This window comes from Rhipicephalus sanguineus, unplaced genomic scaffold, assembly GCF_013339695.2.
Source record: "Rhipicephalus sanguineus isolate Rsan-2018 unplaced genomic scaffold, BIME_Rsan_1.4 Seq4043, whole genome shotgun sequence".
NCBI classification, from domain to species: domain Eukaryota; kingdom Metazoa; phylum Arthropoda; class Arachnida; order Ixodida; family Ixodidae; genus Rhipicephalus; species Rhipicephalus sanguineus.
Genome location: NW_023615182.1, coordinates 1 through 27,882, shown reverse-complemented (window position 1 = coordinate 27,882; position 27,882 = coordinate 1). Strand labels below are relative to the sequence as shown.

Here is a 27,882-nt window from a genome sequence, read left to right as displayed (position 1 = left end):
AATTTTATAATTACGATTACAATTGGCCCACGGAATGTGCCCAAGTCATTCGTGTTTGCTCATCAGAAAAAGAATTAATGTGTTATCTGCATTAAAGTTGAACAGCCTCAAATTGCTAAATAGCCTGTCACTTGCGCCAAAGTTGTATCTTGTATCTTAAGAACCCGATATTTCGTACCATGTATAGGAAATATATACTGATACAGCACCTGCCGGAAGTAGATACGGAAGTCACAGATACAAGATACCCATAGACTACCTAAGATAGCATCTAGGATACACATATACTCTATACTGACTAAAGTGCCCAGCCCTGGATGCAATGACCTCAAGCACTACGCCTGGTAATGTTGCTGCCAATTTTCCACCTAAGCAATTATGCCTTTAAATAAATGATCCCTCAACAGGCCCTACTACAAACTTGGACACAAGAAGTTAGTAGGCCACATATCTGGGGTGCATTTCACTGGTACAATTATTATACCAGTGAAACCGCATGCAAAACTCCTCCAGTGGGCCCACTCCCATACGGTTGTGGCCCTATGCTAAGGTCCAAGGGCCCGAGCCAAAAAAAAAGTCCGACCAACACAGTACTACAATAAGCAGTTTAGGCACAATTTCACATGCAAGCTTGCACTATCAGACAAGAAAGTACAATCAGCTATTGTATATAAAACGAAGTTTTTATTTGGCAACAGCAACAAGCTAGCCCATGCAGCTGCTTGTGTAGCGTCACACGACCCAAATTCAACCTTCTAAAAAAAAAAGAACCTGTCAACATTTTATAGCAAACACATACACAAAATACCTACAAAAAGTGAAAAATATATGTTACACACTATGTACAGTGAACACCAGTTCTTGTTGCAAAATATAATACCTTGCTTCGTAATGGCAGTTCGCATCGCACACCAGAACAAGTGCGCTGGAGGTATTGTCCTAGTCAGACAACAGGCCTCGCATAAAAATAGGCAAGCCTCTTTCCCATGTTTGCAGTTTCTCCTCTACGACAGTGTTGAGTGAAAGTTCGACACACACGTCACATGGGTAAGAGGGCAGGCACGAGGAATACTTTCTTAAATCACACAGTCTAAAAGGAACGCTCCGAAAGGTGCCACCGTCCCTGAATACAAACAGGGAACAAGTACCTCCTAGCACACCCGCAAGCACTCACACCTTATGCTCCACACAGGCCCATTACCATGCTGTAGTTGGCACAAAGGCCACGCAGCCCAGCCGACAAGGCTTCCACGAGAATGTCATTTCCACGTTGACAACGTCTCAATTCATCTAAAACTGAGGAATGTAGGAGGCCGTCACAACCTCCAGCTACGTCACTACCGACTCCTCCTGCACACGGCATGTGCAAAATGAAAGAGCTTTCATGTGACAAGCTGTCTTCAACTACTGAAGTGAACTGTCAGTGCCGACAGCCCTCTGAATGCAAAAACAGGGAAGCAACTAAGGCTGACTTAAAGGCATGATGGCACACTGAATGGACTCCGACAAAAGGACACTTGTTGAGGGGCAGCGTGTGAAAACACTGTCGCCATTCCTTCAGCATGTCGCGGGCACTGAGCACTTAGGTTTGCCAGGTGAAGCAAGCAAGGCTTATGTGTGTTACGTGTACACTTACGTAACATTTTTTTTTTTTCTCCTGCACTTGTACAGTATTCCTCACACCCTACTATGTGACCAACAGTTTTGGTATGCACCTAGTGCATGTGCAGCAAAGTGACGTTAAATTTACGCGCTCTGGTTATAATTGTGCAAGCAGCTCACATACAGCCCAAGCTACTTCACAACATGCAAAGCATGGCTACGCGAAAAGAAATCGCTGCATACTCCTAGGTGTTAAGCAGAAATATAGAACTCGCTTCACTTCAACCAATTAACCAAACTAGTATTAGTTTTGAAGCACAAAGCCAAGATGTTATTTAAGAGAGCCCTAAAGACTCCATTACACTGACACATAAGTTTTGTAGTTTGTCTTTCTATTAAACACTAAATACTGACATAGCTGTCACGGCTGGATAGCTCCAGTGCACAACAATTACTTGTTTAGTGCCATTTCTACAGTGCCAAGTCAGAGTTTTGGTTTTAGGGAGCACTGAGAAAAGTAGGACGGCTGGAATGTGAATACAGCAGGTCACGTGACCAACACAGAACTGTGACATGCATGCCTTGCACAGTAACACATGAACATAAGCATCACATTGACAGTTATGCTTGCACGTGCTTTTACAATGTCTCCACATCGTCCTCATCCAGAGACTTGGAGATATGTGACTCGGGTAGGTCGTTGTGTGCATACATTCCAGCCAAGTCGATGATCTCATGATGTGCTGCACTCCGTTACGCAGCACACGCCCTGAAATCAATTTTAAATGTGTTCCAATGTTTACGCTTCGTTGATATTTTGTAGACGCATGTGTCCCCACAAATCGATCTCACAGATGATCTTGCCTTCAAATCTTTTGTGTCACTACTCTTTTTGGATGAACAAAACTTCCATCCTTGGCCTGTTGCTGCAGTTAAAGCTTGATGCCTGCAAGTTGGCTGAACAAGTTACCGCATGCCCAATGGAACGACTCTCCGCACTGCTGCCACATGTGGTCACGATGGCACACAAGGCCTGACTTAGAATTGGACTCTTCGCACGCAAACATTACACAGCTGAACTGAAAAATAACGACCTCCGGTGAAGTTTCGAAGCTTATTAATTTTACAGCGTACATGTGAAGAATCTCTGCCTCAAGAACCACAGCACTGTTCATGTCTACAGGCAGCCTCAAGGCAGACTTGACCTTTGTAGTGACAAACTGTAACTGGTACCAATGCTGAACTGGTATCGGCCCCATCAGCACCATTCCCATCTGAACTAGTCAGCGTAAAGAAGAAAAGGACAACCCCCCCTACACATTGCTTTTTCCTTTCTCCATGAAGTAAGCTACAAAGGGTGACTTATGCTTCTTAGCACTGCACAATTAATGCCTATTGGCCCTTTTTACAGTCTGACTCACCTTTTCAGTGCTGCCGGCTCAAAGCAGAGCCCTTCCAAAGGTACTAACAGTGCCAACTGTCAAAAAGTACTGTGCCTTTGGGATCAAACATAGTAAACTCTGTTTCTTTCTTAGCACTAAGCTGATGGCACTGATGGAGCTATAGCAGACGAGTTAGTCGCTGCTTCTCAAGACGGAGACGTTGCCCACACAAACAAGCTTCTAATCTTTCAACATGGAAGCAGCACTGTCATCTATCTGTCCTAAAGCAACAAAGCGATAAATAGAACTTTATACAATTAAAGCAGCAGTAACCCGAAGTCTACGTTGCCTACTCAGATGCCCACGCCATTAAAAAATAATCTGAAATCACTGTTGAAAAACAGTTCATTGTCTTGCTAAGCTGACTACACTGTCAAATTAGCACCCTGAATGGAAAATAATACATCCAAACAGCACGACCCGCAGCTTTCAAAACTCCTCTGCTTCGATGCCATGCTAATGCACAAATATAAGACTAAATGACTGAGTCAACCCGGCTCTGCAACCATCACCAGAGAGCAGATGGCAACCTCCTTCATAATGCCCCTAATGTGGCCAAAGAAAGCTAAATAAAAGCACAAATAACGCAAAATTGCACAAACATGCCACTGTGATAATGTCCATGCTTCCTGCTGCAGCCCAGCTAGTTTATAACTAAGTGTGTGGGCTGTGTGAGCTTGCGTGCTTTCAAAGGCAACAACGGTAAGACTTCTTCAAAGCAAACACACACATATGAAGGCTTCCACCAAGCTGCAACATTTGGTGCTGCAGTGCTACACCAACAGTGAACAGATTCCTCAAGCGCGACTAAAATACACTTCATAAAACCTCGTTCCAGGGGCAGCACCAGCGAGCAGACAAATAATGTTAATCTTTCTCCTGATGTGCACCCCACAATAGCCCCTCGGAGTCTGTCCTCAAGCAGGAGAGGACGCAGTCTAAAAGCTATCTGTCAAAAGCATAAATACAAAACAGCAGAATAGAAAATGAACGAAACAAACAAACAGAAGGGCTCAACACAGACAGACACGCACAACACATTCCAGGAGAGGACAAGGACACAGACGTGTGGTGCAGAATCACATAGCTACCCTAATAACATAGGCTCAACATGTTTGATTTCCCACGGCCAGTACTGTACAGTTATGTTGGCCACCTGCACTCGCGCACGAGTAGGAAACGGTGCGTACACACGTGCGTGCGGTGGCAGTGCTACGTGGAGGAGGAGGGGGGAAGGGCGTCACCGGGGGAAGAGCCGGCAACGGCACGGCGCCTGTTTTTTTGTACTTGTCGGCACAGACAGACAGTGAGAGGGATTGGAATCGAGAAGACAGCCATCACTTAGACGGGGGGCAGAGGTCGGAGAAGTCGTAGTCGTCGAACAGGTCGGCAATGCCCTCGGCCTGATCCAGAGTGAAGGCATAGTCCTCCTCCGAGAGGGGGGGCTCCAGCTGCACAAAGCTGTCCGCTAGAAGCTGGTCCTCCGTTTGCACCAGCAACTGCCGGCCGCCCATCGGTCCAAGGTCGTCCTCTTCCGAGATGAGGGCCCGCTTTAGCACCACCTCCTCTGCAGTGATAAAGGGACCCGGTTTGGTTACTCCATGTGCGAAAAAAAATAGCACCAACACACCTAAACCTTTAAAAGAGGTGTTACATGGTTGTACTTATCTTACTGCTGCACTGAAATGAGATGGCAAAAAATCTTTAAAGGGAAGCAAGGTGTGGGAGCGGGCTAGTTGGTATTCCATAATGTTAAAACTTTAGCGCAAAACGAGCACAGCGGACAAAGAAACGCACTTCCGAAAGTGAAGGTTAGCGCTTGTCCTCGTCGTTTCTTTGTCCGCTGTGCTCGTTTTGCGCTAAAGTTTTAACATTAAAGGGAAGCTGAAGTGGTTTTAGAATTCGGTAAACTTTGTTGTTAACAAGGACCAACATTATTGTTGACGATGGCGTAATTTTTTCCGCTGTTGTGGCAGCAGGAGCTTTAAAATACACAAAAGAAAAGTTCGTCTTGCTCCGCCCACACGAACCTGTTGAAAGTGTGGGCGTGGAAACGAACTAACCGGAACTACGTCATCATCGGGGAGCCACGCAGCACTGCCGTATCTCCAACCGTGGCCTCTGTGATTAGTTCTGGCTGTGCGCGTTGGTGAAACTGATCGCAAAGGCCATGCTTTGATGTTGCCAATGACGCGCCCATCGAAGATGACGTCACCGCGTTCGCTCAGCATCTCAAGAAGTCCTGTGGCTGTGGAGCCTGTACAGTTTGCGCTACTACCACAGTGCCTCCAGGTTTAATTTACACAGTGTAATGCTTCAGTATGTGGCATTTAATTCAATGCAACTGAGAGATACAGTTGGTCCTGGATGTAACAAAATTGAAAAATGTTGGCAATATTTCGCTATACACAGGTTTTTGTTACATGCAGTCTCACGTGAAAATCGGCAAGTATCATGCAAAACAAAACCAAAATGAGACTGACAACACTTCAGGAGACCTCACCTCTCACATTTATTCAGAAGAAAAAAGCTGCGTGATTTTGGCTTGTGTTTTCTTCATATATGATGACATCAAGCGGCGCTCCAAGGAAGTTAATTCATGCAATGCAGCGTCATCATCCTGCGCGCTGCGGCACGACGCAAGACGTCCTATGCGCCCATCACTTCCTTCACGGCAGGCGCGGCAAACAGTGGATTTTTCTCCGATGCACCTCCGTCGTGACCACGATCTTGCACCATTTCAACAAGCGCCGCATCTGACGTTTCTTCAGTACATACTGTGTGTGTGTTGTTATATCGAGTACTTTGTTTTTGCCGCGCGGCGCTCAATGCCTTTGCTAGCCGAGTGCGTGCGGAGCGGTGCGCTACACGTGAGCAGGCGACAGTGGACGCGGCCCTGTGGCTCGTTAAGCCTGAACCCATGGTGGTCTTCGATTCCGGTGAGTATCGAGGCTACCACAGTATTCAATAAAGCATTTCACTAAAAGCACGCGCGGCTCTTCCACCGCCACCTTGAATTTTGACCCGTGACCAAGCAAGGGCCCTCCTCCAAATCTTGTCGGATTATCTTTCACCACAGGGGGGGCACTTGCTCGGGATTTTACGGTAGGTGTTTTTCTTGCATTCTGGAGAACGCAGACATGCAAAATATGATGCCACAGGATCAAGCGAATAAGGTGTCACCCACCATCTCGATGCTTGTGGCTGCAGATGCTCTACAAAAAAGTACAGCATCAGTGAACTTGTGAAACTGCTGTCATACTGCTGTCAGTGCAGTCCACTTATAACGATGACACATGTAGGGGTATATACATATCTGTTACAGTAGAACCCCGCTGATACGTTTTTGAAGGGACCGTAGGAAATAAAACGTAAGAGACGGGAAACGTAAGAGCCGAAAAACAGGAAAAACGGTGAAATATTTAGTGGTACAGAATTTTATTTCAATTCTTACGAGCAGCACAAAAATTGGCGCGCTCAGCCGCGATCTAGTCGATGGATAGAAACGCGGAGCTTAGGACGGCCTCATCCACAGAAATGTAATCAACATATGTGATTTTTTTAACACCAACAGCTGTAGGCATGAAAGAACTAAGCACACGCAATCACGACCGGCGCGGCGAGTCCGACCGCGAACCGCACGCACGACCGTGCGAGCTCCAACCAGCTCAAAACTCCTCCCGCTCTCCGACAAATAACGATGATGATGAGTCTACGCCAACGCGATGGCAGAAGTGAATGCCAATCTCGAAGGCCTTGCTTTCGCATGCAATTACATCATACACGCCATGTTTGTGCAATACAAATTTCAAAGGCTATGCTTTTGTCAATAGTAAATGCCAATCTCGAAGGCCTTGCTTTCGCGAGCAGTTACGTCATAGACGCCATCTTTGCAATTGAATCTCGAAGGCCATGCTTTTGTTTGCATCAATTGAAAGATTCTGTTGCTTGCGCCTCTCATGCGGCTAATATTACGGTCAAACGAGGCCAAGCTGCGTGAAAATGCACCATGGCGGCTCTCTTTGGTAGTCACTCGGTCGGCTCCGAGCGCACTTCGCGACGTATCATACGGGAACGGTCCGACAGTTACGACGTAACAGCGGGGTTCCCAATACATTGTATCCTATGGGAGCTATGCCGGGACCGGCGGAAAACGACGTAACAGCCGGGAAAACGCAGCAGTGAGGAACGTAACAGCGGGGTTCTACTGTATAACATTAAAGGTGACTTAAGAGTCTCAACGTGTGCGGCATAGAGTTTCTTACAATAATACCTAGAGGGGAATCTGGCGCTAGTGTCTACGCGGGCTCCTTGAGCAGCGCTTCAACCACCATGGGAATGATGGGAAGTACAGGCTTCGGATTTGCTTCGGATGGATTAGGTTCTTGAGATTCGCAACGTTTGTTTGCCGAGTGTAAAACAAAGTGATATGAAGGCTATTCCAATTAAAACTTCCTTCATTCTTTTGTACGTAAAACTTATTGCAAAAAGTCTGCGTGACCGTGAGATGGAACTGAAACCTGGACAAATTCAACCACCAGGGTATGCATTGCTCTGAAATTGTGTTCCAGATTTGGCATCACCAAATAATGAATTATTTTTGTACAACTCTTGGCAAGAAACACGCTTGCTTTTCCCTCGAAAGTACGCATCATCTATTTATGGAAATAACAGTACTGTATTGAGTGAGAAACACTTAACGTACCGTTTGCTGCGATGCCAGGTGCGTCTGTTCAAGTGGTCTGCCTCCAACGCATCTTTCGTTTTGTTGTGAAGTCAAATCAGAGGAACGCTACGGTGCGTCTACCTAGCTTCGCCGTCGTTTTGCAGCTGATTTGAACGAGTTTTGGTAAGACGCGCATATCAAACAAACGTGAACGCGAACGCGATGCAATCTGCTGCACTGACATGGGACGCTACATCTGTGCGCAGCGGTGAGTGCACGACGCTTTGCTAAAACTGTCAAATACAACCTGTAAAGCTGCAGCGTCGCAGCAAACCAAGAGCTCTAGCGGTCTTCAGCCTCTTTGAACAACAAAGGCGCTGCTTGAGTGCTTTGAAACGCACCCCACTACCCAGGCCTCGCGAAGAACGAAACTGAAACTGTAGAAAAAGATCCGTAAACAGTTCGCTAGCTAACGCTATCCAATCCTAAGCCTGTACTTCCCATCATTCCCATGGTGGTTGAACGATCGCAGCGCCAGTTTCCTCTCTAGGGTATTGTATGAAACTCTATGGTGTGCGGTAAGGCTATGAGAAGAAAATTATCTATTACAATACAGTAGAACCCCGCTGTTACGTTCCTTTCTGATGCGTTTTCCCGGCTGTTACGTAGTTTTCCGTTGGCCCCGGCACAGCTTGCCATTCGTATTGCAAAGATGGCGTCTATGACATACTTGCGAAAGCAAGGCCTTCGAGATAGGCATTTCTTCTGCCACCACGTTGGCGTTTATTTGTTGGAGTTGTTCGAGCTTGTTAAAGTTCACGTGGTCGTGCTTGCATGTGCTTAGTTCTTTCACGCCTACAGCTGTTCATGCTAAAACAAAAATCACATACATTGATTACATTTCTGTGGATGACGCCATCCCCAGCTCTGCGTTTCTATCCGTCAACTAGACCGTGGCTGAGTGCATCAATGTGTGCACCAGTGAAAAATTTAGGAGTTGGTGGAGCCGCTTTTGGGTGTACTTCTATTTTCGCAAGGCGTTTGACCGTTTACTGCAAGCCACGATGGTCCGACACTATGCTCATGGTCCTACAGTATCGCTCAGCGACGCGGACACAACCGGCGACAATCTCGCGAAGGTATCGCCATAAGCGATCGCTTGTCAGGTGTAGGCCGTAGTGGCACTAGATTTATGAAAAGGATGTGAGACTGCAGGTGCTCGAAAAACTTGTTGTGCTGCTCGGACATGATACAAAAGCACCAGGCAATGTGTGCAAGCACGGGTTTTTCACAGCCGTAAGCATTGAAATAAAATTCTGTAACCACTAAATATTTTGTTCGTTTTCCTGTTTCTCGCCTCTTATGTTTATTTTCTACGGGGTCCCTTCAAAAACGTATCAGCTGCATTCTACGGTATACTTGTGACTACATAACAAATATCAGATTTTGCATTCGAGAAGTGTTTTCCATGCAAAGCGAGCAAAATTCGCAGGCACTAAGTTGTCCTGTCGAAACAATGCCAAAAATTGGGGCTAGAACTTTGGATAATTCAAGTTTAGGTGGCTGCCGCCCATTTTTGCCAGCCGGCGCAATTGCAAAATCCACGGAGAGCTAGACATAATTGTTTACATTTGAGTGTGCAAATATTCTATCAATTTTTGCAAGACTTTTACTAATAGGTTCAAAATATGCAGCATAAGAACACTCATCACAAGTATTGAAACCAGCACAAACAATGACATACTTGTGGTAAATTGCAAATGTGATGTCAGTATTCAAGTGTAGTGGCCAGAGCATGGCATTGTGTACGAGGCCAAGCACGTTGTTGTGATAGGGCACCAAAATTATATTGTACAGATCCACCGAAACAAATGGGGATCTAATATTCCAAAATTAAAAAGAAATGTCTCAAAATAAGGAAACCTAGCATTTTTCTGGGTTATCCTAAGGTAACCCAGATAATGCCTGCAATGAACATCGTGCGATCAGTTTTAATTGCTCCTCCCAATTGCGAAAGCATGCTTAGAGGATTAAACTATGGATTAAACTAGACTGACACATCGGCACTAGTGTGTCTAGCGAGCAGCTGGTTTCGTTGTCTGGAGGAACAGTGACATGCACAACACTGTCACCGCTTCCTGTACACACCAAGCAGCTACCCTTCCTTCATGGCATTAACTGCTTATGTGGTACTGTCAAGAAATAGCGCTGTACGATGACTACATTTCCTGCAGTATATATTAGTATTTGCTGCACAACAAGCTTACGCTTTCATGTCTGGTTAGTGAAAAAAAAAAAAGATTTTTTTTTTTTTTGCAAAAGTCAGTAGTCTTCATGCTTGAAAATATTTTTAAAATATTCGATTCAACTCACACTTGCTTCCCCTGCTATGCTCTTTACACTGAGGTTCAAATCTATTTTTTTTAAAAGATCTATCGTAGGTAGCACAGAAATGCACAGCTCAAAACAATTTGCACCACCTTGCAGCAACGTATGAAAACTAGGGGCATGCAAATATGAAATTCAATTACAACAGCAACTAGAAAAGTATTCCTATTCAGAAAATTAAATACACGCATGAACAGTACGCGTGTGACACCAATGCTTCCTGTCTCATACGTTGCCTTTCTCCAAGAACACCAGCTCCTTTCCCTCAGTCTTGTGCAGTAACTAGTTACTAGTAACGCGTTACCGGTAACTAGTTACTTTTTTCAGTAACTTGTAACTGTAACTAGTTACTTTTAAGTTAGAGGAACTTGTAACTGTAACGCTGTTACTTTTTTCGCAGTAACTGTAACGGAAAATACCGTTACAGTTACTTCTGTCTTTATGAAAAATTATCCAACCGCAACATTTTTCGAACTTTCTTCTTTACCATATATCCTCTCCACCCCTCAACTTTCCAGAATAGGGCTCCCCTCGCAGTTTAGGAGAGGAGGTGACAATGCGGATTATCTTCCCTGCAGAAGACCGAGGTTGGAGGTCTGTCATTAACGCAACATGTAAATCAATCGTAGTTCAACTGAACAGCCTGCTAAGTTCGCGTCCGTTTTCTTTTCAGCATATATATCCTTTTCGTCACTTGAGTATCTATAGCTCTGTTCTTGGTGTACAGGTGGAGGAGCATTAGGATGCCATGTTTATAGTTTCCCTCGTCTGAGGCTCCGAGCTAATCGTGTTTGACAGGTGGCTAGAAAACAGCAGAACGTGAAACAGCTAAGGCCAGAAATTCCGTGAACTAGCGAAGTGATTTTTTAAAACTTCTTTGTAACTGATTGTAAAATGTTTACTCCGACTTAATGCAACGATTATTAACAAAATGACAGACGTTTCGCCCCCTATGCAGGTGGCATCCTAAAAAACAAACAAAAAAAAAAATGAGCCGAGGTCAACCAGTCCACATGTCCTTGTAAATATCCAGTGGGGGGCCGCGGTTGTTTTTGCAAGCCGCGGCGAATGAACCGCGATTCCAAGAGTTGCTTTTCCCCCACCTTCGTTCACAAACCGGCGTCGTCGCATTGTTTAGGTCAAAGCTATGTCCGGTCACACAGCAGTGCTCAACAAGCTCGGTCTTAGAACGCTTTGCATGGGTTGCTTTAGCGACATTCCGCTTGAGTTCTTTAGGCCTCGTTGATCATTTCCTGCCCGTTTCGCCGATCCCCGCATCGCACTTTTAGATACCGCAATGATCATCCGCAGGTGTGCAGTCTTAGGATTTCGTGAACACACGTTGTCATGTTCCAAGGTATAATAACGGGACTTAAAACGGTTTGTATGCCCAGCGGACCGGAAGCTCTTCGAACAGAGTCTGACACACCTTAAACATATGGAGCAGACACAATGGACGTCGTACCCACTCTTGATGCACTCCCCGCTGCTCTTCGCATGCGCTTCTGGGTACAGTTAATAGAGAGTTTTAGTGCTGGGGACCCAAAGCCACCTGGGTACGCACGCTCTTGCGTTCCTTTGTGCTCCCAGCCGCATCCACTGAGAATGCAAAAGAGCACAAGGACCCACGCGCCCCCAAGCCCGCGGGTCCCCAGCACTAAAACTCTCTAACAAACGTCTTAGGATATACTGCCGCCGTTCCAGTACATCAACCACGTTTTCCAGTTCAAGTAAGAGGCGTTCAAAAGGATTGCTGGTGTTGGTCCCCCTTTTATGTTTCCTTCGTCTAGGGTTTTACAACGTGCAACCCTTATTAAATAAATTCTATAATTTGATTTGTGATCTATTATTTTATACATTAACGGAAAAGTAACGACGTTACTTTTGCACAGTAACTGTAACTGTAACAAGTTACTTTCGGAAACTCCGTAAATGTAACTGTAACAGAGTTACTTTTTTGGCTTAGGTAACTGTAACTGTAACACTGTTACTTTTTACTGGTAACGTGCCCATGACTGCTTTCCCTGAAGGGCTGCGGTTGGCTTATTGCCACGTATGCTTTGCTCCCACCCCATTCGCAGTCTGATGGTTGCTCAGTCATTTTGCCATAATCTTGAAGGATGTGCTTCCATACAGTGCAAAGTAACTGCCACACGTCATAAGACAGGTGAAATGGCTGACATCAAGCAAAAATGCACAATGACACCCGAGTTCGTTATACGAAATCTGAGTTAGAACATCAAACACGTGGTTAGCCAAGAACCCAGGCATTCAGGAGTACTACTTAGCAGGCCTGACATGAGACAGTACGCATCTAGAAACCTGATGAGCAATGAAACATTGTGGGCACCATCTAATATCGGGAGCTGAATCTACAACAACCAGTGTCGAACTAACACACAGGCAATGCTCTGCCAGGCTAGTGCTGCTCACCCGTGGAGGGTCCGGCCACAGCGGACTGGGCTGGTGCCTCCTCGTAGTCCCCTGAGAGGACGACGAGGGCTGGCTGTTCACAGGGACCTCTGCATCGCAGTTGACAAGTCCCACGGGATCTTCGGGGTTGGACAGGTACACCTCAATCTCCCCTTTTTTCACTCCTTGAGCCATATCTGCAGGCCCTGTTCAAGGAGGCACACTGAAAGAGCTGTTAGCCTGTCTGTGTGGCACAGAGAGAAGAAAACAACAGAAAAGGCCCAAACAAAACAATAAAAGGCCACGCAACTTGCACAAGCACTGACTTCAGGTTTTGTAGACATAATGCGAACAAAATGTTAAAGAATAATTCAAATCATTTATGAGCATTTTACACTGATATAATTAGCAGAAAGTAATGTTGGGAGCACATAAGTGACACATAAAAAGGCTGATTAGCCATTAGCGTTAACTCAAAATCTTTTTAAAATGATGTCACTTCCCCTCTAAAAAAATGACAGACATGTGGCTGACAATTATATCACCCTACAGTGGGATGAGAAATGTTGTCATAGCTTTCTTCAAAACTTCATCCACACACCAATGTTTGATCCAAGTTCCGCAGAGCTCACAGTAGAGCAACAAGAAGAATTGTACTTTTTCATTCGAGAAACAAGAGGCACCTTAAAAAAAGAAAAAGAACTTGGAGAAGTTCAAGCATCATTTACAAGGCAGCATGGCAACACTTTCACAACTTCTGAAACCGTAAGTTCTGTCCACCAATATTAAAGCACAAGAAAACATACTTACACTGCTGGGACAAAAGAAAAGTGCAAAAATCACATTAAGGTATGAGGCCAAGTGGAAAAAGCGAATTTAAAAAAAAAATGTCATTGTTTTGTTTTTGGTCATGCTGAATGCGCAATTTATCGCCTATCATTTTGCTGCATAAAGTTTCTGTCTATGCAGTTTCTTTCCAAAGATACAAGCAAAAATATTAGACCACCCGTCATCTACGAAACCAAAACTAAAAGTGCCAGTTTTGTGTGCATCGTAAAATTAGCTTGATATGTAGTACATTGTTGGTTATTTAACAATCTCATGTCAAGTGGCAAAATGTAATAATGCTCTAATAGCGTTGTAAACCCATCATTTTTAATCATGAAAGTAATAAACATCTCTCCAGGTGGACGCGCAATGTTGTACACCTCAAGGACAGATATGTGAGCCTGAATATCATTAAATTTGCGTCATTTTAATAATGGCAACAGAAGCACATTTGATATTTTGAAGCAAGTTGGCTTCGAGCCTGGCCTCTACACTGCAAAAACTTGCCTCAAAACGATCGGCACTGCATCGCGAAAGCGTCCTATCACAGCACTCATGCTGCAAAGCAAGCTAGAAAAGAAAAATTTGCACTCGAGCAATGGCACACAAGAGTAAGGTCCAGGATGGAACTAGCTACAAATATCGAGGATTTAGGGCTCTAGGTCACCTTGTGTAAGCGCTGCACATGTTTCAAATCATTTTTGTTGATTTTCTCAGAACATTTTGGTATTTTTCCGCATCGCGAACATTCATACGCTTTTGCTAATAAAGATTTTTCATTAAAACCTGGCACACTTCCTTATCACATAGTGGGTGTGCAATGAACCTCAATAAGCAAAATCGTGCCACAAGATTTAATATGGCTGCCTGTTATACGAAGGTGCCCTACTGCTAGTGCATAATTTCTTGGTTATTTAATCACTATAATTTTAGTATTCAATCTGATCTCATTTGTTTTGGTTCATTGCACTGGCCAAAGTTTCTTTTATGTCTCTGCAAAAATTAGATTTTTTTTTTGTTGGCATAGAAGTTGAGTTAGGACTGTTCGTGTGAGGCCCACTTTTAATGAATTTTTAATTATGAAAAATTGACAAAAATAGGACTGCTTATAATGCTAAACATCCTCTTAAAAGTTCTGCTTTACAATGTAGACTTATATATGTAGTGATTATTGCCTTTTACAAATTTTTTTCCAACACTTGGCCTCATACCTTAATGTGATTGTCACACTTTTCTTTTGTCCCCAGCAGTGTAGTATACACTACACATCCTATTATTAAACAAACCACTAATTCAAAAACATTCTTAAACATTGGAGAATCAAATTGTAACTTTGCAAAACCAGAAAGATGTTTAATATTGGTCAGTAACTTGGCCAATTTCTAGGTAGTTGTAACACAAAGTGTTTTCAGTAATGCAGGGAACTGAAAAATCATTTGGTCACCAGATGGTGTACAAAAGAATGGGACTTTCCACTGGTTCACAAGATCTATCTAGAGTGATACACCTGTCCTACTTTGTGCAAGTGTTGCTAGTGAAATGATGTTTGGTTGTTCAAAATTTCGGGCGAATCGTGCTTGACGCATCATCACTAATGAATCTAACCCGAATTGCATGCATTACAGAAGAATGCCGGCTTGACCCAGGCGTTTTCTTTTTGTAATGCATGCGGGTTAGATTCATTAGCTGTAGCCTTGCTCACATAACGAAGCAGTAATTAAGATAAAAATGAGGCATTAGGTGTGAGTAGTTTAACCGCTGTTTGCCAAAAGAATTCAATATTGTCAAGCATGCTGACTGACAGTGATATACATGTAATTGCGCAGGTCATTTGATTGTTCCATGACATAGGTTTATGGACACCAAGGGCTTTAACTGTGTCTGCTATTTTCATGATAGATTAATAATAACTGTTGGAGTTTAACATCCTAAATCCACGATATGATTTCAACCACCTGGGGTTCTTTAACGTGCACCTCAATATAAGCACACAGGCCTGCAGCATTTTCGCCTCTATTGAAAATGCGGCCGCCGCGGCCAGGATTCGATCCTGCGACCTGCAGGTCAGCAGTCGAGCACCATAACCACTAGATCACCGTGGTGGGTAAAACGATAGATTGATGAAAACTAAAGGCACTTGTTAATATGGCTGCTGACTGTCTTGGAGCAAGAAAAAAAAATATATATATACTGTGAGCACTGACTGTTTAGTTCATCTTGATCCGCACAGAAACCATTATAATCATAATGTTCGTTTGTCACACGGGCTGCGCCGCTTTGGCCTCACGCCGCGACTACATTGAAATATAACTAGGCTTGTGCGAATAATCGAGCACTTCGAATATTCGAACGAATAATACACTATTCGAAAGAATGAATAGGTGTATATTAGTCTGCTTGTAACCCCCCTGTAAAGGTGGCTTTACTGCAGTGGAGGGGTGCTACACCGTGAATACAACTTTCCAGGAAAAATCCGCACTGCCGCAAAGCCCCACTTCTAGGTTAAATGAACATATTACCGTCACATCGATTCATCAATTTTTTAAGTTTAAAGCATCATATTATACCAGCTCATATGCTCCAAGTATAGTAAATTTTAAAACTTAACGTATTTACAGGTTATCGCTTGCATTCTACCAAAATTCAAATCCTGCTATATTCAAAGTAGCTTCCACTTTCTTTAAACCAAAAAGAATGACATTTGCACATGGCTTGTTACAATTTAGAAAAAATATTGTGCACGTTCGTTGGGTCATGACAAATATGCTCATTGTTCTTTATAATATGCGATATATACTATTTGAATTTGATTCGAAATCATTCGACCAAAATCACTATTCGCTTCGAACCTAAAATTTACTATTCGCACAAGCCTAAATATAACTTTTCGATTACTGTACCAGACGTCGTCTCATATACTTTTTTTTTGTGACAGTTGTTGTCTAATATATTTATTGTTCTACAGATATTTATACAGTGAAAGCTCCTTAATTTGAACTCAAAGGGGACTCTAAAATTGTTCCAATTAAGCGGAGTTCGAATTAGCGGGCGGGCCCTAGAATGAAAGAACATCGCACCACACCGCGCTGGCAGAACCCAAAGAAGCCACCTCCGGACTCGTTATTACAAATTAAGCGCTACTACACATTCGTGGCAGGTGATTTCGTAAATTAAGTTTATGGAACTCTAACAGCAAACAGAATTAATTGATCTGTCAGTGATATGCCAGAAACAAGCACCGACATGTATTCATGTGAGCAGTGAGCCTTAAACCTTTGAGACGCTATGTACACAATTGCGTACACCACTTGTTTTTGCTATTTGTATCGACTAGGGGCTAAGAAAGAGCGAGATAGTATATCGAGCTTTGGATAAATTTACCCTCCTGCATAATACATTTGTCTGTATTTAACTTCATTCTGCAGTGTACTGTTGCACATGATCACTTTGCTGAAGGCGCTACCACGTCCGATGTGCCGCTTCCTGCGAACCATGTGAAAAGTATAATTTTCGTTTGCACAAAATGGACATAACCAAAATGGAACTTGCACTATATTCTAGCCTGATAATTCATTCTATTTATGCCAAAACAGAGCATCAATGACTTCAGGATAAATATATATTTAATTAAAACTTAAGTAGGATTAGTTACTATAACACACAAAAATTAACATATTATTTTTGTTGCAATAGAATAGTGAGTGCCTTGAAATAACGTTGTATCGATATGACACATTTACAGACAGTTCTTCATAGGTGAAGAACTGTCTTCATAATGAAAACCAGGGGCTCCCAGTTCGAATTAACCGTTGTGGATACCGACAGATTCGAATTATCGGGAGTTTCCCTCCATAGAAATACACAAGGCTGTGCCGGGGCCAGGGAGTCAGTTCAAATTAGCTGTAAGTTCGAATGAACGAGCTTTTACTGCAAGTGCCATATTAATCTTTACAAAAATGAATCACATGTATGAGTTTCAAATAACAAGGTAGCAGTGTACCATCAGCATAAATTATGCATTCAATTACATCAACAGTGTTGTTAAAACAACAGAAAGTTGAGATTGTTGGTAGGAATTCATCATTAAAGAAGGCAAGATATGCAGACACAGACGAAGGAACCAGACAACACAAATGCCTACACATAACTGGCATGTTTTGTGTCACTGACAGGAGAACCAACATAAAATTTTGAAGGCGATATCACTTGCGAGAGAGACTTGTGTGGACATACACACCATCTACAAAATATCAATGACTAATACAGTGAAATCTCGGTATAACGAACTTCAGGGGACCGCGGAAAAATGTTCGTTATTCTGAAAGGTCGTTATAGTGAAAGCCCAAAAATTTACCATAACAATAGAATTTCAGTAACGCAAACGTCCTACCTTTGCAACGGTACGTCCTTGAACTCGTTTCTCACAACAATGCACACGTGAACGTCAGACAAGGCACGTTTATTTGAAATAGTCCGTGATCGTTTTTTTTTTGACGGGTGCAGCACAAACTCTGCGTCACGAACGATTCTAGACCGTCCGCATTTTTATCCGCCGCTTCGGTCGCTGTTCCTCTTTTTTCTATGAATATGCGGAGTTTCCTCAAGTAGTCCAACGCATCTGTGGCCGACACGGACTCGTCGCGATCTTCGGGTGCTACCGTGACATCGTCGTCCATGTCCATCGCTGCAATCCTTTAAGGCCCAACTGCATGCACGCGAGTTTTGAGCGACGGCCGACAGGATTTGCTGTCGCGGAGGGCCATCCATCGCCGTCGCTTGTCGCAGGGGTGCAATCGCGAAACGATGCTATTTCCGATTCCACACGGCTGGCTGATCGCGCTGATAACGCGGACGGACCGTCGTTCTGACCACTGGCCAAGCGCGAAAAGCACGAAAGGCATGGGAATCTGAAATAGAATCGTTCCGCGATAGCATCCCAGGTTTCTGGAAAGCCAGAAAACATCGCTTGTCGCCCGGAAGTGAGCATGACGATATCCAACAACATGGCAGCATCTCTGACCCTTGCTTCGGTTGCAATTCGCTCGTGATGCTTCCAATCGGCGCGTACTTCAAGGAATGCAAGTTATAGACTACCTTATTTACAGCCCCATCTCACGCGGAGAGCGAGGCAGCGGCCGTATTTTGTCGTTATTTATGATCGACGGTTTCGTTTTGATGTTTCGGTGGTAGCTTGCTGCATTGGTGGTAGCTTGCTGCAATGTCAACATCGTCGTCGTGTGAGGTAGCCCTCTCCTGCGAAGCAACGATGTGAGGCGCTGCGGCTTTTCTTAAACGTTCTATGACAGCAAGAGGAAACGTTGTCGAGATGCGCCTCGTGGACTAACCCCAACATAACGCAGTTTGCAAAGTGCGACGTAGCGTAGGCAGCGTACGCTTCCGGGCGCCCCATGGGATCACAGCAGATACTACTGCCGCGGTTAAACATAAGATTGCGAAAAAGGAAGTCCCGAAACGCTTTTATGGCATCTTTATCTCAAACAAGACAATATAAATTTGGCATGTTGTCATTCATCTACTCTGTAATTCTTTTTCGTAATTTGCCTGAGTGCGCGCAATAGTTTTCAATCGAGCAGCGCGACGGAGCCCGTTTGTAGGAGGTGTTGGTTTGTCGCAGTCGCATTCGCTCGAAAGTCGCGTGCTACGCATGCGGTTGAGCCTTTACAAAACCTGATGCGTTGTCGCCTCCTCAACAGAGGGGAAAAAAAAAAAAGTTCTCAGTCCGCGGTCTTTCTCCTCCCGCGCCATCTCAGGTTTTAGCGGGAGGGCGTCCGCTCTTCGCGCTGCGTCGTCTGCTACCTTACAGCTCCGACTGCCATGACCCGATACACTGAAATCTAAGAATCCTCGCATTTCGGATATAAGTTCGTAGTACTGAGGTGTTGTTTAAAGATTACACGGGAATTAAATAACGATCGTTATTCTGAAATGTTCGTTATTCTGAAGTTCGTAGTAGTGAAATATTTTACATTGAACTATAAGCAGTCGGCACGGGATTTCTTAAAAGTTCGGTAATTGAAATGTTCGTTATGTGGTGTTCGTTGTACGATATAGCCTAGCCGAAGATATTTAAAATCAATTTTGAAATGTATGCCCCACAACTGAGTACAAATGGAGCACCTTGTGACATTGACACCAACAAGGTTTGACTATAAACAACCAACAACCAGCTATATGTCACAAGTTAGTGTTGGCTGCTACGCCCTTTGCGTGTGCTCTCTGCCACAGTTGTCAATGCGGCGCGCACGTGCAAGTGCTGCGATGCATGTCATTGTTTTGTGTGGTCTAGTGGCCAGCTGTGTATACAAACAAGCCATCCAGGTACCACCTCTCGCTGCTCTCCGAAACCGAAAATGCTACTGGACGGTAAAAACATGAATGAGTGAGTGAAATAACTTCATTCGGAATCCAGCAATTGAAAGGCCCTGGCCTGGGGCCACCGAGATGGCCTCCATGGCTCGCTGGACTGGCCACAGCTGGTCTGAGCAGCGCGGCCAGCCACCACGCACGCAGATTTCAAGGGAGACTGCCATTTTATCTTGATATATTTTAAATCCCTACAACATGCGTTGAAGGGTGGCTCCAGCAGACTTGCATAGCTTGCATATATCGCTCTCGTATATCTCGAGCTACAAAGTCTTTAACTGCAAGGGATTTAGATAGGTTTCTGTTTTAAACACCTCCAAGCAACAGACTGCTCTGTTAAGCTCAGTGTGAGGCGGTGGTAATATTAACTTCCTATTTCGAGAGAATTTGGTAATATCACTAAATCCTGTCACCTCTCTTTTCCTCTCCAGATCTCCATTCCCCTAACTGATGGAAGTCACTCTCTGCTCAGCTCCGCGAGCAAGACCTCAAGCTTCGCGGTGTGCTACCTCGTTAGGATTGATTGCAGGAATGCCTGGAGTCGTACGCACTGCGCACCAGAGCAATTGCCTATCGTTTTCTCTGAATTAAGAATTCTGCTTCGTTGACTGATGATGTGCCACACCTCAGGGGAGATCCTACCCTTAGCATAGCTTCTAATGGCCGCCTGAGAATCGCTAATGATGTACCAAGCATTTGTGGAGACCAATGCTTGTGCAATGGCTACCTCCTCTGCTGTCTCGAAATGTTTGGTATTAACTGACATGCTTGTAAGGAGTTTTTGGGGGTGATATACGACTACTGCCACACAGCTATTTCTGTTTGGGTACTGCGCTGCCTCTACAAATGTTGCTCTTTCATCTGACCCACAGCTTTGGACCATTTTCTCTGCTCTACTCGTGCGTCTGCCCTTGTAACCTGGATGCATGTTTTTGGGTAGATTGGTACTAGAACTTTGTCGTGAATTTCTCTCATTATCGTCCTCTTTTCCCCATACTGAGTGTGGTAATACATTCCTAGCTTGCGTAGTATAGGCCGCCCCATTTTGATTTTGGTTAATCATCCCACGTGAGATATTTGCTATGCTTCTATGAGGTCATCCAGAGTACTGCGGAGTCCTAACACTAGGAAGAGCTCCATGCTCGTACCTATGGGAGTCCCTAGTACTAGTTTGTATACCTCTTTCACTAGGCGGTCAATTTCGGTTTTTTCATGTGCAAAGCAATTGTGGAAGGCTGCTATTTATATGATCGACTTATTACAAAGGATTGTATTAGCTGTTTCTTCTTTCGTACCAGTCTCGAAATAATTACCTGTCATGCACTCGAGCAAATAATGTTTCCAGCCGGGATAAGGGGGCCATTAGCTACTTATTACAACAGAAAAAACAAAATGCAGAATTTTTTGTCAGTACTCCTTAAGGCTTTGTCTATTTCTCAGTGTACAAATTCTACACCCTTTCAGTCGATAATTGGTGTTTGCGTTGTATGGCTCTCTTCTCTTATGTTCATGTCTGCAGGCTTTACCTTCTTTCACGACGAACGTTCTTAATCTGGAAGTTAAAAGGCGGCGGTCCTTCCTTGAAGCACCTCACTAAGTATTGGTCGCAAAAAAGATAAATTATTTTGTACACAAGCTGCTTGCATTCTGAAAAAGGTCAAACACAAAATTTATAAGCGTGAGGGTTATACTCAACTAACCCAGAGAAGAGAATCGGTGGTAATAGAAGGAAGGTGCCACTCAGGGATGGAACGAGATTGGTGGTGTGAGAAAATTGGTGCAATTCAGAGGCATAGATGGAGTGTGATGGCATCAGACAGGGGCGTCATTATCAATCACTGGACAATTCTTTTGTCTCGCAGTGGACTTAAATATGGCCTAACAATGGATGGCAGTGATGATGAAATACTCGGGAGATTTTCACCATATATTCAAGAATAAGTCCTGCACGCTGCAAACCAAAATATTTTACAACTTTCTTTTTGCAACAAAGGAACTGTTACAGATTTTTTTCTCATGCATCATTTGCTGAGGATTTTAAAACTGCCATAAAAAAATCCGCTCTAGAAGATGCATCTTCTGAAGAATATTGACCCTCAAAAACCTAACAGAGGAGAGTATTGAAAGCCCGAAGTTGCCCAGTTCACACGGACATTTTGCTTTGTTCATACATTGCACTCTTACACAAGTGGTATTTAAAAGCTGTAGAGAAAAAGCACGTTAATGCATACCTCGGAGTGATGTGCGCTAAAATAGAATTAAACGCAATTCAAGCTCACAAAAGTGACAAACACAAGGCTGGAACCACAACCTTTGAGAAAATTCACGATTTTTTTTTTTCTTTTTCTTGAAAAGCAATCACTGCTTGAGTTATATTGTAGTGCACCTGTAAAGTAAGTTCCTGCAACAGGATATCACTAAGCTGGAACTCAAAAGCACATCTGCATCTAGTCGGCTCCACACATTCAGAAAAAAAGAAAGAAAAAGGTCTGAACATGGCAGCCAGATTTCGTATTTTTCATCATGGCTAACAGCGCGACTAACACAGAAGAGGAAAGCAAGGGAGCGCATGGCACAGCGCTTACTTTTCAAATTAAGTTTAACCGAAGAAAACGAGAACATAAAATAATACACAAACCGAGCATGTGGTGACCAACCCAGCCTGGGCCCTTCGTAGCCAATAAACTCCAAATACTCTGCACAACTAAGCATTGTCATCATAGTAGACATACAGACAGCAAAAGTAAAACGTAACCAGGATACTAGGCACGGGATAGCAGAATATCCTTATCCACTATCTAACAAGAAACCCTGAAGGTTATTAAGAGAGATTATTAAGGCATTTTTTATAAACAACAAAGGATCTTAATGTCATCCATTCATTGCCTTAAAGGAGTCCTGACACAAAACTTTTCGCCCCGCGTTTTTTTGCTGCAATGTGTTGCTGGGGGCCTGTTAGTCATAACACGGCACATGGTTTGCTGCAGCGCGTGACAGATAATTAATTACAAGCTCCTCATTACCGACACAGCCTGTTTCGGTTTGACAGAGCTCCAAAAACGACAAGCCGCCGGGTGCAACTATCACCACCTAGCGAGTGAAACGCTCGGTCACGTGAGCACACAGAACAGTGACGCCTTTCCGCGCGATCTGTCGTCGTCGGGCTCATCGTCGTCTGATGGCGACGATTTTCTTGCGGCGGGGATGGAAGGAATTTCGACGTGGCGAATCACTTCAGGTTTGACCCGCTGGCGAGGAGTGATTAGTCGGGAAGCGCGTCAAAACAGAAATGGCGGCCACGACGTCATCATAACTTGTACCGGCTGAAACGTTTACGTAGGGGAAGTAGGGGGTCACCTCGAGTCACCTCCGAGGGTGTCATTGCACTAGGTGCGGCCTATAATGCTGGATCGCGCTCGCGAACTTCAAAATTCATATAAAATACCTTCCAAGCTTTATTCGTTGTCGATATTTTGCAGATGGTACACACACGTACACAGGAATCGATCCAGCAGGCTTTCTCGGCCGCGAAATTTTGTGTCAGTACCCCTTTAAAGGGTCCCTAAATCATCCAAAGGTCGAAATTTAGCCAGGTGGAAGAATATTCTGAGCCAATCTTTCCAGGAAACTTGTACAAGTTGTAGTTTGATGTTGCAGTCTGCAGACTATGAAGCAGCAGACCATTTCTTCAAAAGAAAAGGAACCCAAGCTGTTACCAAAGCATCTTCACAAAGGCAGCACACAATATTAAACATTATAATTAAGTTAAGCTGTGTAGTTTTACATGCCAGAACCACAATGATTATGAGGCACACCACAGCGGGGGACTTCAGTTTAACTTTGACCACCTGGGGCTCTTTATTGCACACGAATAATGAAGTATGCAGGCATTTTTTGCATTCCGTTTCCATCAAAGTGCAGCTGTCATGGCTGAAAATAGAACCGAATGCCTCAGGCTTAACGCTGCAACACCTCACCTGCTAAGCTTCCTCAGTGCATTGATTTTTCTTCTAGCAGATGAGATAATGGATATTCAGCAAAATTTTCATGCATATTCTCTTGAAAAGGGCTCCAGGAGGTTTACCTTGTGGGGATCAGGCACTTCTAGCCGTGTCTCAGGAGGTGCCTTGACTGCTATCACGGTCTGGTCAGCCAGGCTGCTGATGCTCCGCAGGTCACGATACGTCACATAGGCATACGTGCACATATGAGTCAAGGCCTAATGCACACACTGCCTCAGCAAAGTGCCATGCGATACGAGAACTCTCTACCATCAGTTTACCTTGCTACTGAGCGTCGGCTGAGCGAAGAAACTTCAGCAGCAGCAGTGACAGTAGACGCTACAAGCCATGCCATGCAAGAGAGTTTATCTTGCAGCAAAGGCAGAAAGAAAATTTCAACGAGAAGGAAGAACAGCAACCTGACGTCCTGGTTGATATGATAAATATGGGGCGCGTTTGGGATGAGATAAGGAGCATTCGAGGTCTGCAACATTCCATACTCCCTACGTGTAAGCAGTGGGCTATTATATCATCATCCATTATGCCCAGTGGCCCTAACCTTTATCCTGCATAGGCCTACTACTATACCAGATACCACAAACATCCGTAAACTAGCACCACTGCCCACCACCCTGCTGGCCTCAACCATGGTTTTTCAACAGCTTGTTCCACAAACACCGTAGCATGTGGGTGTGTGACCTATCTTTCAGAATCTGTGGGGCCAACGGACAGATGGACCTGTACGTCCTGACAGGCACCCAAGAAAGCCGACAGGTACAGAGGTTTGGCCTTCTACACAGACTAGAGCTAGCATGGAGCCGCATTGCAAATGAAAATGTGTGAAGCTGAAACTGTGCTTACGTGCTACTATAGCTGGTGCCACTAGAGAACTGTTTGCACAATTTTCATGTTTTGAACAGCCACATAAGGAACGGAATATCAGCACTCATGATCAACAGCAGCAAAGGATATCTTCGATCTACGTTCTCAGCAATCCCTCGCAGATCAGACACTGCGCCTTCGAGCAGCTCGTCCAGCTCGCGTTCCACCTTGATGTACTCGTCAACCTCTTGCTGCAGAATGCGCTGCCTGGTTCCGTTCAGAGTGGCCGCCCCCCGTCCCTCCCTCCACCGGATGTTGTTTTTGGACTTCTTCTCGATGAGGCCGACGCCCTCGAGGACGTTTGTGATGTCGTAGATGCGCCGCTTCTGTACGCCTAGCAGCTCCGATGCTTTATTTAAATCCACCACCTGCGTAAAAAAAATAACAGTGCACTGCCTCCGTCAGCATTGCACTGCAATGTTATCAGAGGACTGCCATGCAAGCTACAATGAAAAATGCCTGAATGACATCTCCCTCTTTAGACTGGTTTCTTTACAACCAACTACTGCCACACTTATGACATGTCATAAAGTACAACACATATGCAGCGAAATCACACAAAATATGGACCATACTTTCTATTGCTCATCTTCTCATGACTCACGTACCCTAGCAGCGATTTCTGCATTACCACATACAGAAGACAAAAGCACGAAAATGTCCAGAGACTTCGTAGCTCACATATGCAGCCAAAACCTATTGCTTCCCATACAAAAGAAAACTATGGGTACAAGACATGTAATTCAATGCAACACTTGGGTTTTCCACTTTTATGCTGCAAACATGGCATAACTGTTAGATAAAAAATGTTTTAGATTGGAGTCACTTTACCAGCAAACAAGTGAAGTGACATTTCTGCAATAAGCAGCCACTTGTGCCCAAAACCAAAACACGGTATGGTGCATATTGGAACCACTAATGAGCACAAATAATATGCGACTTGAAGTAACCTTACACGCACAAGTTACAGATTAAATAGTTATTGAGCATCAAATAGTGAGCAATATATAGAAAGTGTCTCAGATAAACAACTGCACTAAGACATGCACGGAGTCAGACCTCCATGACCGCACTACTAGTAGCTTGTGCTGCTTCACTTGCGTACAGTTAAACCTCGGCATAACGATGTTGGTAAAATTGGCAACTCGCTTCTACACATCGAAACTTCGCTATACCAAAAATTCCACCCCTTATGCAAAGTGAATAGCCGTCGACAGATCCTTTTTTACATGGAAGGTGCCATAAAGATATTTGAATAATATGGCAGTACAGAAAAGAAACTAGTTCCAATAACATAAAAAAACTATTTTGTTGAACCTGAAATCCTGCGATCACGAAGTCCTTTTCAGTGGTGGCTTTATATCACTCATAAAGCTGAAAGAAACGCAGGTCCATGCACTACATGAACCAGTGAAGCCATCGCACCTGTTCTGCCATCACGACTTGCATCAAGTTTCAACCCCTTATGTTATTACTGGCAATATACAATGGTTGTACCATGGTCTGTCATGATTTGGCAATGTCTGCAGTATGTGCACTAATCCCAACCTTATTCTTCGGTTCTTTATTCCTAAAGTTGATGCCATGGTTCTCGACTGCTTGTTCCCCTTCTTCCTGCATCGGAGTTTCCTATGACTACAATGTACTGAGTTTGTACCTTTTGAACTGACAATTCTACAGCCTCATAGAACTGTTCTAATAGGTGGACAGCAAGGCAGCGTGTCGTCTGCTAAGGCACTTCAAGCCTAGCTCTTTGCTACTTCAAGGCGCATGCTGTTCTGTGTAGCAAGGAGGGTATACATACACTTCCACAACACTGTTATTACCGCTTGTCCAGTTTCCATGATCGTGTCCTTGAATTCTTTTGCGAATGAATGGAAAATGTCTCAAATTTCACAGAGTGAAGCTTAGTTGTGTGGCCGTTGTGAATTAAACACAGACAACTTTGAGGTATGGGTCTCGAGTGTAGCAGCCAATATACGTAGCAGTTATGCTTAAATAATAATAATAATATATGGGGTTTTACGTCCAAATACCATGATACGATTATGAGGGATGCTGTAGTAGGACTCCGGAAATTTCAACCATCTGGTATTCTTATTCTTTAACATGCACTGACATCGCCAGTACGTGGGCCTCTATGATTTCACCTCCACCGAAATGCGTGACAACCGCAAATCACAACCGTGACCTTCGGGTTGGCAGCCGAGCACCGTCACCACTGATCCACCTTGTGGTGCGGTACGTTTTGAAACACAGATGTATTTTGCCAAATAAGCTTGATTTTTTATTTTCGAGAACCAATGGTGACTACTCGCACCGCTCACATGAGCAGCTGGTGCCAGATGTCAACATACATTCCAAGTAGCTAAGGACTCTGATAACATTACAGGTGCTCTGCTCAATGAAGTGCACTGATTCCGTGAACTTGCATTTAACACAGTGCATTGCCTACTTACCGTTATGAAAAATGCTGAGTGGAAAATAGGCCATGGAATGAACAGCCGCCTCAGTCTGTGGATCGGCTTAGGACATAAAATGATCAACGTGCTTTTGAAATGACGCATGACATCATGATAAGGCGTCTCCGCTATTTCACAGACTTTCAAGCGTGCACTGTTGATACTATCGGGTTCAACTTGAAAGAAAAATTTTGTTATGCGTGCAGTGTTTTCGATCGCTGCCTTGAAATTTCGTAAGTTCGAGTGCCGCGAAGGAGCACGCAACTCTCAAGTAAAGCAATATTCAGAGGCGTAAAAGCAAAAAAAGGAAGCTACGAGCCTGCTCACTTTTACCAAGGCAATTTTACTCGCACTATTCTCACATCGAACAGAGATGTTATCTTTGCAACACAAAGTAAAAAATTCACGAGTGTTTGAAGATGAAAACAGTAAAAGTGTTATGTTTGACGCTGTGCATTTCATGACACTATGACGCACAACAAATCTTCATATAATGCACAAACATGCAAGGAAACAAACTCCAGTGCGAAACAACATGTCGTGTTAGAAGGTGCATGCCACATGAATGAAGAAATCACCGTTCCACACCTCTTGTAACTATCCAGTAGTGATTGCACTTGTTCAACTAAGCTGCACAGCACTCCAAGATGCCATGCAGTAATGTTTCGAGAAAAAGAAGGACTGCGACTGCTAGGTGGACACGGAAAGGCGACCTATTGATATGCACCTATTCATTGTTATGCCTGGATGTTGTGTAGCGTATGCTTGTACTATTCCTAATTTTGTATCTCTGTTCGGACTTATTGTGACGTATG

The 27,882-nt window shown here is 44.0% G+C and overlaps 1 protein-coding gene across 1 annotated transcript; it reads right to left on the bottom strand.

The window, feature by feature from the left end:
- Positions 1-666: 666 nt before the first annotated feature.
- LOC119377210 (transcription factor E2F3-like) lies at positions 667-24,973 on the bottom strand (the record flags this gene model as incomplete). Its single annotated transcript, XM_049411556.1, has 6 exons — positions 667-4,611; positions 4,718-4,724; positions 12,532-12,716; positions 13,321-13,324; positions 23,807-23,921; positions 24,696-24,973. Coding segments are annotated over 6 exons (819 nt in total), but the record flags the coding sequence as incomplete, so codon positions are not given.
- Between the last annotated feature and the right edge of the window lie 2,909 nt (positions 24,974-27,882).